At 44.3% G+C, this 10,877-nt stretch overlaps 1 protein-coding gene across 1 annotated transcript; it reads right to left on the bottom strand.

The window, feature by feature from the left end:
• Positions 1-8,928: 8,928 nt before the first annotated feature.
• On the bottom strand, positions 8,929-9,567 carry LOC127690958 (eosinophil cationic protein-like). Its single transcript, XM_052190530.1, has one exon. It carries the CDS (start codon positions 9,565-9,567, stop codon positions 9,103-9,105), a length of 465 nt encoding a protein of 154 aa, XP_052046490.1. The 3' UTR covers positions 8,929-9,102.
• Between the last annotated feature and the right edge of the window lie 1,310 nt (positions 9,568-10,877).

Genomic DNA, 10,877 nt, shown 5'->3' with positions numbered 1-10,877 from the left:
GTCCTGAATACCCAAGGCACAAATCGCATAACAAATGACTCCCATGAAGAAGTATGGAGAAGGTCCTGATCCTAGAAAGGATTGATCTAGCATTGGAGGGGAATATAAGGACAGAGAAAAAAAAGGAGGGAGGTGATTGGAGAATGGAGGGAGAGAAGAAGGTTTATGGGACATATGGGGAGGGGGGATCCGGGAAAGGGGAAATTATTTGGAATGTAAACAAAGAATATAGAAAATAAAAATATTTTTTTAAAAAATTTAATTCTCTTTTAATATATTAAAAAAAGAGAATACAGACCAGTGAGGGTCTGGTCTGTATTCTCATTTTATACTCTAGGACCACAAGGGGGTGCAGGTAAGCAAGCAAGAGTTCACAGAAGCACACTTGGCAGTCAGCAGGTTAAAGGTAGCAAACCCTTACTATTTCTCCAGGCCATTCTCTTTCAGGTAGCAGGTGAAGTCGTGTGCTTGGCAAACAGGCAGGACAAACAGTGTAAGTAAATCACGGAAATTACTAAATAAGTAAATAAATCAGTATCTAGTAATCCGTCTTTTCTAGCATATTCCACTCCAGTGCTAGCAGGGCCAAACCCTCTTGTCTCAAGAATGAGTGAGGTGGGAAAGGCCTCCAGCTTTATCTCTCAACATTGAAGACAATGTTTCTGAGTGTCAAGGTTCTCTCAGGATTTAACAGTGGATCCCAGGAGTAAGTAAGTGGCTCTTGCTGATTACATCATGTGTGAACCAGGGATCCTGGTGGTCCATCAACTCTTTTGTGGTGGCTCTAAGTTAGCTCTTCCCTTTCCAATTGCATATCTATGAAGGCAGAATTTATATAATTCAACAGAAGAATGATGTAGAACAGTACAGATGAAAATCAGATCCAGAATCAGGATGCCAGCCTCTAGAGAAATTTTGAAAATACATTGCAGTATTCATGTCTCTCTCTCTCTCTCTCTCTCTCTCTCTCTCTCTCTCTCTCTCTCTCTCTCTCTCTCTCTCTCTCTCTCTCTCTCTGAAAAAGATGCATTTACTAGCCAGATCTGCTGATGTGTGTTTTTAATTGAAGCACTTGGGAGGTTGAGGCAGGAGGATCAGGAGTTCAAAGTCATCTTTGACTACAGGAGGAATCTGTGTCAGCCTAAGCTACATGAGTCCCTGTTTCAAAATATCCTCAACCTAAACCCATCTCTCTAATTCCCCAAACCAAATGAAAACAAAACAAACAAAATAGGATTACTTCTTGAAAATATGAGATCTATGTAAACATGTAAGTGCTGTATATCTTGGCATACATAAGTACTATAATTTTCATTTTTAAGAAGATAAATATGAACAGATACAGTAAACATAGACAAAAATTTCTCCTGAGCCTTGGTAATGTTTTTTTGAGACAAGGTTTCCCGGTATAGCTTTAGCTGTCCTGAAACTCACCAGGCTGGTCTCAAACTTAGAGATTCTCCCGTACTTGCCTCCCAATTGCTGGGATTAAAAACATGCACCACCATAGTTCAATAGTCATGGCAAGTTTTAGAGTGTAAAATGACACCATGATTCAAATGTCTGTGTTGGGGTCTGGAAATCACACATCACACAAACCTCTCAGACACAGATCTCAGTCAAACAGGAAAGGTTTATTGAAAACCACACCTCAAGGCTGATAGATCAGGGACTCAGGTCAGAGTTGGGAGCTGACTGTGATGTTGAGTCAAGATCCTGAAAGGCTTTTTAAGCCTGAGAACTACAAGCTTCTGTGCCAAGTTTTTCAGTAATCAGGATTTAGGGATAGGGGTTTCCTTAGGAACAAGTCTTTGTTGTACACTTATCCTGCTCCCATTGGTTGGTGTGTTCACCTGTGGCAGGGGACTTGCCTTGTCTAATATTCACGTCTTAACTTGTCACCTGGGATGGGACTTGTCTAACACTCATGTCTTAACTTTCCAACCAGGATATCAGTTACACATATACATGTCTCTTTCTGCAAAGTAGGATGTCAGGTTCTAGGGACGTCCAAGGAAATTAAAACTTTACTTGACCTCTACTCCAAATGGAAGACTTAATCTAAATAGATGAAGGTGTCTCTCTTATGTTGGGGTCCATACCAGGGGCAACTTATAAAAGAAAATGCCATAAGGGCTTATACACAGGTGCAGGAAGTGCTGCTGAGTGGTTGGCCTGGATCCAAGCCTACTGTGAGTTCTATGCAAAGCCGTTCTATTGACTTCCATCATGATTTCCAAGGGCACAGAACATAAAAGTACATGTAATCAAATTAGGCATGAAAAGCTTCCTAGTAACAGCAGAAACAATACATGAGAAAGGTTCCTTGTAATATTAGTAACTGTGAGGATTCTGTCATACTCCACCCCACAGTTATCTGGCAACAGCCAGGGATGCCCCTCCCCACATATACCTGGTAATAGCCAGGTAGGTCTGGTCCACTATAAAAGGGGTGCTTGCCCCTCCTCTCTCTCTTTTCTCTCCCTCTCTTAGCTTCTCTCTTGGGATGTTCTCTCTCCCCCTCCACTCCCCCCTCCCTCCATGTCTTCATGGTCACAGTAGTGAAAAAGTAATCAAGGAAGTAGCTGTTTGGTTTTAAGCTGGAGTTGCTGATCACTGGAATTTGCTAGCAATACAATCATCCCTCAAAGTTTCAGGGAAAGGCTTTTTGGTTGGGGATTAGGAAAATACCTTAGGCATCTTGTTTAACCACTCTACCATTCTACAACATGTAGGTGATATTTGCATGCACATTAGTACTAGGAAACATTGAAACCAAAATATTATTAGCATCTTAAGCCTTCTAACCTCTTGTGGTTACCAGAACTACCAGAGAAAGGCCCAGATAATTCAGCAAAATCTACCATATTTGGTATGTATTTCAGTCTCTACAGCTCCATAGCAATCCAATTGTATGTTTGAGTCAAAATTGACCCAATTACACCAAAGATAAAGATGGACTTTGCTCCTTTGGGGGATGCTGGATTTTGTTGAATCTGGGTGTTCAATTTTACATTGATGGGAAAAAACTTCTCTATGAAGCTATCAAGAACTCAGACTTGGGTTCCCATAGCTGGAATGGTGAATTGGAACAATCCTTCACCAGACGAAACAGGCAAAAAACCAAGACCTTGTCCTTAGAATATTTTTTCTAACAGTTGGGGACACCATGTGACCGAGAGTAGAATTTTTTTTTTAATTTTTTATTCAATGTGGGTACACTGTCGCTGTCTTCATACAGGCCAGAAGATGGCATTCAATCCTATTCCAGATGGTTATGATTTATCATGTGTGGTTGCTGGGAATTGAACTCAGGACCTCTGGAAGAGCAGCCAGTTCTCTTAATCACCAAGCCATCTCTTCAGGTCAGTAGGTTTTTTTTTTTTTTTTTTTTCATTTTTTTATTTTAAGAAATTAGGAGGAGGCCCTCCTGTCTAAAAGCTCTGGCAGCTGCATCACTACTAGTTCAAGAGGCTTCTAAGCTCTCTTTGGAGGCAATGATTAGAAGCTCTCATACCCCACCAAGGAAAGTCTATAGTGGAATTAAAGGGCTACATATGATTAACTGGAAGTAAACCCCAGAGGAGCTTCCTAGACAACCAGAGGTAATTATGAAAACACGGGGGACACCAAATCTGCTTCACCTATGCCCATGGTAGTGACCTGGTATACTGTGGGGTGAGACTATCTCCTCCATATACACCAGCCGGGCTGACTTAGGATCAGCTTCCGGATAATCAAGGGAGACATGGTTTCCTGATTAGGGTACTTATCTTCAAACTGGAAAATGCAAGACAAGATAATGTGTGGTTTTCTAGACTGGAATGATTGAGGCTACCACACTAACCACTTTCATTTTAGATTCACAAGGCAAGTTCTAAGCTCTGATATGGGGACTCATTCTAGAGAAAGACAAAGAACACATTGATATCCACATTGTTTTTTGTATGCCTTCATGATGTTGCATGCCCCTGCTGCCATTTTTAGAAATTTGAGGAAGGTGAACAGTCCACATCTGACCTATAAAACATAAGAAAGAAGGATTCTAAACCTACTGGAAGTTATCTAAGTCTTTGATCAATTGCCAGTATTCTACTGGAAGGGCCATTAGAGGGGCATATGTAATATTGCCTCAGGAAGTAGGCCAGCAGAGAGAAAGGCAAAGAGGACAGCATTACAGATAGATCCCCATGAGAGCCCTGCTCCTTCCAAAGACAGATGATATGAAACCAACATGTGCATCACTCTTGAAGTCTGCCTTGAAAAGGAGCAATGGAAACTGGCCATGGATCAATGTGGGAAATAAAATACTTTTCCTCTCTAGGTCCTGCAGTGAAGAAAAATCAGGGAAAACATGACTCATTCCATCCAGACAGGGATGGCATTTACTCTGTAAATGGTAACTCGACTGCTCTTGGGTAGAGACTTACCCACAGTAAAGCAAGACTATCAGGCCTACAGACTTCACATCTCTACTGCCCTCATCCTCTACACTCCTCAGACCAACCTAGAGGAGGGACTTGTATCCCAGTGAGAACTGGCAGGGAGAGCGTATTCATTTGTCTCCCTGGGGCAGCTTTAAATATGTGATAATGGTTGTACACACCTTCACTGGCTGGACAGAAACTTTAGCCACTGGGGCTGAAAAGACTACAGAGGATTCAGTCACATGGCCCCTAAAGCACACCATCCCAAGGTTTGGTCTCTCCTGCTCATTAAAGACTCACAGATGAACCTTCCTTTACACCATAGGTGAATCAATCTCTATTCACAGCTCTAGGGATAAAATATTACCTGAACTGTGACTGGAAACCCCAAACCTCAGGTGGTTATTAAAAGGGTTAACGAAGCTCTTAGGTAGATTCTAGCTAACCTTTTCCAAGAAACTTCTGATAAATGGCTGAATCTGTTCTAGTTTCCCTCAGGGATATAAGAATAGCTCCATAAACTAACATCAAGTATAGCCTTTGTTTGTTGTATGGAAGGCTTTTCCTCACGTGGGTTCTGGGTTAGACTCTGAGGCCAGTCAGATGATGTGCTATAATACACTATGAACTTGGGAAAGTCCAACAAGCCCTACAGGACTATGGGGATAAAGTTGTACACACCCAGACCAGGGGGAACTGGGTTCTCCTGGTAATATCCATAGAACAGTTGGATCCTCTGTGAAAGGGACCTTATCAGGTGATCCTGAGAACCCCAATAACTGTCACATTGCTTGACATTAACAGCTGGGGTTCTCTTTTCAAGTTAAAACCAGTGATCTTAAGGCAGAGACCTCACCTGAGGACTCGGGAGAATACACCCCCATCTGTTATGCAAAGAAAGTTTTCAAATTTCTCTTAATAGACCAGTAAGTTGTCTCAGCAAATCAAGGCATTGCTGATGACCTGAGTTTGAGCTGAGAGCTCATATGGCAGAAGGTGGGAACCAGCTTCTGCACGTTGTCTTTTGACCTCCACATATATGACCTGTATGTGCTGTGGAATGTGTGCACCCAACAACAAGATAAATGCAAACTTTTAAAACAAAGCAAAACAGCAAACAAAATACCTGGATAATACACAAACCAACCAACCCCCAACCTCACTGAAACCTCCTGAGCTACCATCCAGATTCACATAATTGCCTATAACATCTGCTTCTCAGGGAGATGGTAGTGTGGGAGAGCATTAGATACCCTAGATATACAGAGAGGGGAGACCATGAGGTGAAAAGCTCCAACCCCTGTCTCAGACAAGAATGGTCACCTAGATAAAAATGGGAAGGACTGCCTCTGTCTCCATTTCCTGTGGAATCTGCTAGCTAAAGGTGAGAGGAAGACAGAGCATCAGGTATGGATCTAAAGAGTTACTTGGGCTGGTGTCCGGAAGCGTGGGACCAGCCAGGAGCTTGAAGCGGTTAGATAAATTCACCGCTGCATGTGAACATTTCATTTTCCTTTATGGTTGAATAAAGTTCTGCTGTGAATGTTCTGATCCACTGTCTTTATCCATCTGTTGTGGATAGACATCAAGCTGAACCCACTTCCTGGCTCTCCTGCATAGATCAGCAGTAAGTATGGCTGAGCAAGAATCTCTGTAGTGTGTCTTCAGGGCATAGACCCATGCATGCTGTAGCTGGGGAACAGAGTAGGCCTGTCTTCTCTTCTTTCCATTTTCCACAGTGGTTCTACAAGTTTGCATTCTAAAATTGGTGAATACAAGTTTCCCCTTTCCCTTCACCATTATAAATCCTTGACAGCATTAGTTTTTGTCATTTCTTCATTACAGGCCTGCTGACTGGGAAAAATTATACTAGGGAAATGTAATTAAAACAACCTTGAGGATCTGAGCTGGATCCCGCCTACAGAGTCCCGACTACAGAGTGAGTGCCAGGACAGCCAGGGCTACATAGAGACCATATCTCAAAAACAAAACAAAATGAAACAGGAACAACAAACAAATGAAATACCCCCTCCCCCAACAGCTTAAGAGCCCATCTCGCCCAGGTCACTGTGGCTAGCATCAGGAAAGCACTGAGCACAAATGCTGACCAGGATCCAGGGAAGCCTAAGCTGGTTTCCTACAGGCAGGAGTGGACGCTGCCCTGGCCACATGGAAACCAGTGTGGCAGTTTCCCCACAATGTACCATCTGATCCAGCTATACCACTGTGGAGCATGTGCCCACTCATCATAGATGACTAGAGGGTGACTATGGGACACATTTGCACCATGGAGTTCCCTTCAGTTGGAAAGATGAGTCAACTTTTTAAGACATGGTTGGAACTGGATAATATCTTAAGTGAAGTACTCCAGGCTCAGTTAGACAAGAGTCATGTGCTCTCTGAGATGTAGACCTTAGCTTCTAATGTTAAGTGTGAGGGCTTGTGTTAGTGCAAGTTCATAGAGAACAAGAGACAGAAAGGGCCACCAGAAAAATTGAGGGAGAGAGAGCTAAACAGAAGAGTCTAACCCTTGCACATGGGCCTCCTTGTTTGGCTGAGTCACCCTGCTCCCAGACAGAAAATCTGTGGCTATGGCTGGAGCATGGGACTGGAGAGGTTGGAAATGTCAGGGAGAAAGTGACCACAGAACACAGGGCAGGAAAATGCCGTGGCCTCAGGGTTGGTGGTGGTGTTCTTTGGTTGTTTTGGTTTTTGCTTTTGGAGACAGGGTCTCAGATATTCAGAGCTAGCCTCAGGTTCACAGTGTAGCCCAGGCTGGCCTTTACACTTCCCATCCTCCTGCCTCTACCTCAAGACACTGGGATTATGGGATGTTCTGCCTATGCAGTGCTAGGGACTGGACCCAGGATTCTGTACATGGTAGGCAAGCACTGCCTACTGAGCTACACCCTCAGCCCTGCATGCCTGGTGTAACTCCAGACCCTCATGTCTGCTCTAGTGTGTCGCATGGATCCAAGTCTTATTAGGGTTGGAGAGTGAGCTCTTGATTGGAACCCACACTTCCAGTCCTGACTCCCAACAGTCACTCTGCTATGCAGAGTGGGGCATCCTAGGTTGTATCTGTCTCTGATTAGCACACTTCCTGTGAGCACTGCTAGGAAATCATCACTTCTTAACCTCCCTGAGCAAGGGTCTGAACTTCCTGGATTCCTGTCATTTACACATTTGGTTCTTTCTGAAAGCCTGGGAAACGCCATCTCCAAGAACACAACTGGATTCCTCTGGGGGTTACTATTCTTTCTGGCCCCAGTATACTCTGCAGGATGCTTGACTTCTGAATTTCCTCCTATTTAAGTTCTGCTGGTAATTAGATAATTTAACAGATATTAAGGGCTGTGTTCCCCCCTTTTTTTAATTTTGCTATTTTTGATGGTAAATCTCCATGACCTACCAGGAGAGTTAAAGTAAATTTATGATCTAGAGCAGACCTGAAAGATTCTTGAGCAAACAAAACCTTGGTTCTTAGCAGGTCTTAAAAATAGCCTTAGTCAAAAAAAAAAGTTAAAGTAAAAATTAAAAAGGTTTTGTGAGATTAAAACCAGCCTGGTCTACATAGTAAGATCCAGGACAGCAAGAGGTAGATTGTGAGGCCTTCAGGCTGTCCCCAACTTCACCTGAGTCTATGGATTATGTTAACCCATAACGTTCTCCCAACTTAGCATTCATGTTTAAAGTGGAGACTCCACACACCAACCTGGAGGAGCAGACTCTGCCTTTGCTGCTGCAGATTCCCTGCAGCCCTGCCTGTGGTCCACTGAGAGCAAGAAGTATGACCACTGTCCAGTGGGGAGAGAGGCCCAGAAAGGAAGAGCAAAATGGAAGCTGGGATCCAGACTGAAAGTCAGAGACACAGACCTGAGGATGTCACCCCTCTGCCCCAGTCTGCATCTGACACTGCATGAAGGTGCACTGCCACACCAGGTGATGCTGGGGAAGCCCACGTCCTTAAAGAGACGGCCCCGTCCAGTCTGAACCTGATTCCTGACTATAGTTCTGTCCTCAGGAGTCAGGGCAGGCCCTGTCCTTATTTATCTCTTTTCTGTGTGGATTCCAGTTCCCTTATCCTGGAATCTGTCCTTCCTGGTTTGTGGTGAATGATCTCACAACTGACCTCTGAGGACAGCTATGCAGGGGGAGGGCAAGGGATGGCCTCACTGAGAGATCCCAATTCCCTGGTCTCCTCTGCCATCCACTTCTTTCCCACAGAGAAACTTCCTGTAGGAACATTCTGGAAAGATGCCCATCTGTTCTCAGATTCATTTGTTTCCAGAAACTGGGTAGATGCCTCAACTGGTATGAGGTTCTGCCTCAACATACACACACACACACACACACACACACACACAAACACGCGCGCGCACACACACAAACGTGCATGCACATGTATACACAAATACACACACAATACTCTGTGGGTGTATCTCCTTCCCCTTCCTCTCCCCCCACTACTGTCAGACACAGAGATACTCAGAGATCTTGATGAGAATGCAAAGGTGTTTATTGTTTAGAAGAGATCTATTCAGGTAAATTAAAGGGAGTCAGGGACAGGCTTCATGAGGACCGGTGCTAATATGCAGCACAGAGGAATTGGTTCTTCACCACGATGATCTTGGCATTAGCAGATGAGTGAAGGCACAAAGTGCTGACACTGTAGCTAAAATGTCTTATCCAAGTGAACGGGAACCACTGGATAGATGGGACTGTCCCGTGGAGTTCTCCTGTCACAGGCCACTGTGTAGTACTTCACTGATTCTGTGGTTTGGTATCTGCATTGGGTATAATGGCTGGCTGGGGTTGTGAGGTTGCAGACAGTTATAGATACCCGAGATGAACTATTATGACAATTTGTTCTTATCCTGTCACTGCAGTTGGTATTTGGATTGCCACACACAAGGACATCAGCAAAAGTTGTATGAAGAAAAGTATTTAGTTGCTTACAGTTTCTTTTTAACTTGTTAACGACACGCATTGCATCATCACATTGGGGATAGGCGCTCTTATAGATATGCTGGATTTCAAACTTCTGGGAAGGGGTTGGCTGCTGGCATGAGGCAAGCGTTAGGACAAATCCCTGCTGCAGCAGTACACAAATTCTGGACTTGAGCAGCTTCAGACCCATGTTTCCTGTGAGAACAGAAGAGCAGGGACTACTCCCACCCTCCCTCAGTTTCCCCTATCTCTTCCTGAAGGCCCTCTGCTGTCTCTGTGGGTCCAGGGTGCCACTTCCCCTGGCCACTTCCCCATCACTGCCCCTCCTGCCCCAGGCCTAGACAGTCAGTGTCCTTCCCCATCTGCATTGTGGCTCCTGTGGAACTGAGTGCTGGTTCTCCTGGAAATCAGGCTAATGGGTGAGCTCCCTTGGGCCCATAGATATAGAGCAGGCTCTGTGGGTGGAGCTGGTGGCTCAGAGTCTTCAACATGCAGAACCCACAGATTGGTCCATTGCCTGCTTGTGCAACCAGCCTTCTGTTTCTTCACTTGGCCAAGCATGGTATTGCTGGCTGCATTGCAAGGAATCAAATTCCAAGTCATCTTGTGCAGGGAAGTTTGAAGTCTGAATCTGGACTCTACATAGAAATCTCTGTATGCCTGTCAATTGGCTGCAGATTTCGTGACTGCTTTCAGTTAAGGACAGACTAAGCTTTCGCTTTCCCTGGCTACACACTTAGAAACAAAGGCTAAGAAAGCCAGAATCATAAGAGATATTTACATTTCTCTGTTGGGAACCAGAGAGTTTGGCTCAACGACCCCAGCTGAGCTGTTTGCACAGGTTTCTTGAGAGCAAAACATTCCGTGGCTTAGCTTGATTCCTGCCTTCCTGCCTGGTGTGGTATGGACTTCCCAGGTGCCTGACCTATGACTATAATTGTTTTTTCCTGTTCCCTTTCCTGGCCTCTAGTATATATATTGCTGGTCTCTCAGTAAAGCTTTGGCATTCTCCTTACAGAATGACCCGTGTCTGTGTTTTTTGTTAATCCCCCAGGCCTATGCCCAATACTCAGTACTGTGGCAACGCGGGCACTGTCATTTCTCTCTTTCATGTTTAAAATTATATGATATTAGGCAAGCAGGGGTGGCACACGCCTGTAATCCCAGCACTCTGGGAGGTAGAGGCAGGCAGATTTCTGAGTTCGAGGCCAGCCTGGTCTACAGAGTGAGTTCCAGGACAGCCAGGCTATACTGAGAAACCTTGTCTCGAAAAACCAAAATCCAAAAAAACAAAAACAAAAAAAAAACCAAAACAAATTCAAAAAAAAATTATATGATATTGAGGTTTGCAGAGAGATGGCTCAGTGGTGAAGAGCCCTTGATGCTCTCCTAGAAGACCCAAGTTTGGTTTCAGCACATACACTGGATGACTTACCACTGTCTGTAACTCCATTCCATGACAGCTCACGTTTTCTAACAGCATCTGTTGACATGTTCATA

Source organism: Apodemus sylvaticus, chromosome 8 (assembly GCF_947179515.1).
Source record: "Apodemus sylvaticus chromosome 8, mApoSyl1.1, whole genome shotgun sequence".
NCBI classification, from domain to species: domain Eukaryota; kingdom Metazoa; phylum Chordata; class Mammalia; order Rodentia; family Muridae; genus Apodemus; species Apodemus sylvaticus.
The sequence above is the reverse complement of the archived record's forward strand: the minus strand, read 5'-3'. Positions and strand labels throughout refer to the sequence as shown.

Coding starts and splice junctions, on each gene's coding strand:
- LOC127690958 (XM_052190530.1), bottom strand. CDS start 9,567: ATGGGTCTGAAGCTGCTCAAGTCCAGAATTTGTGTACTGCTGCAGCAG.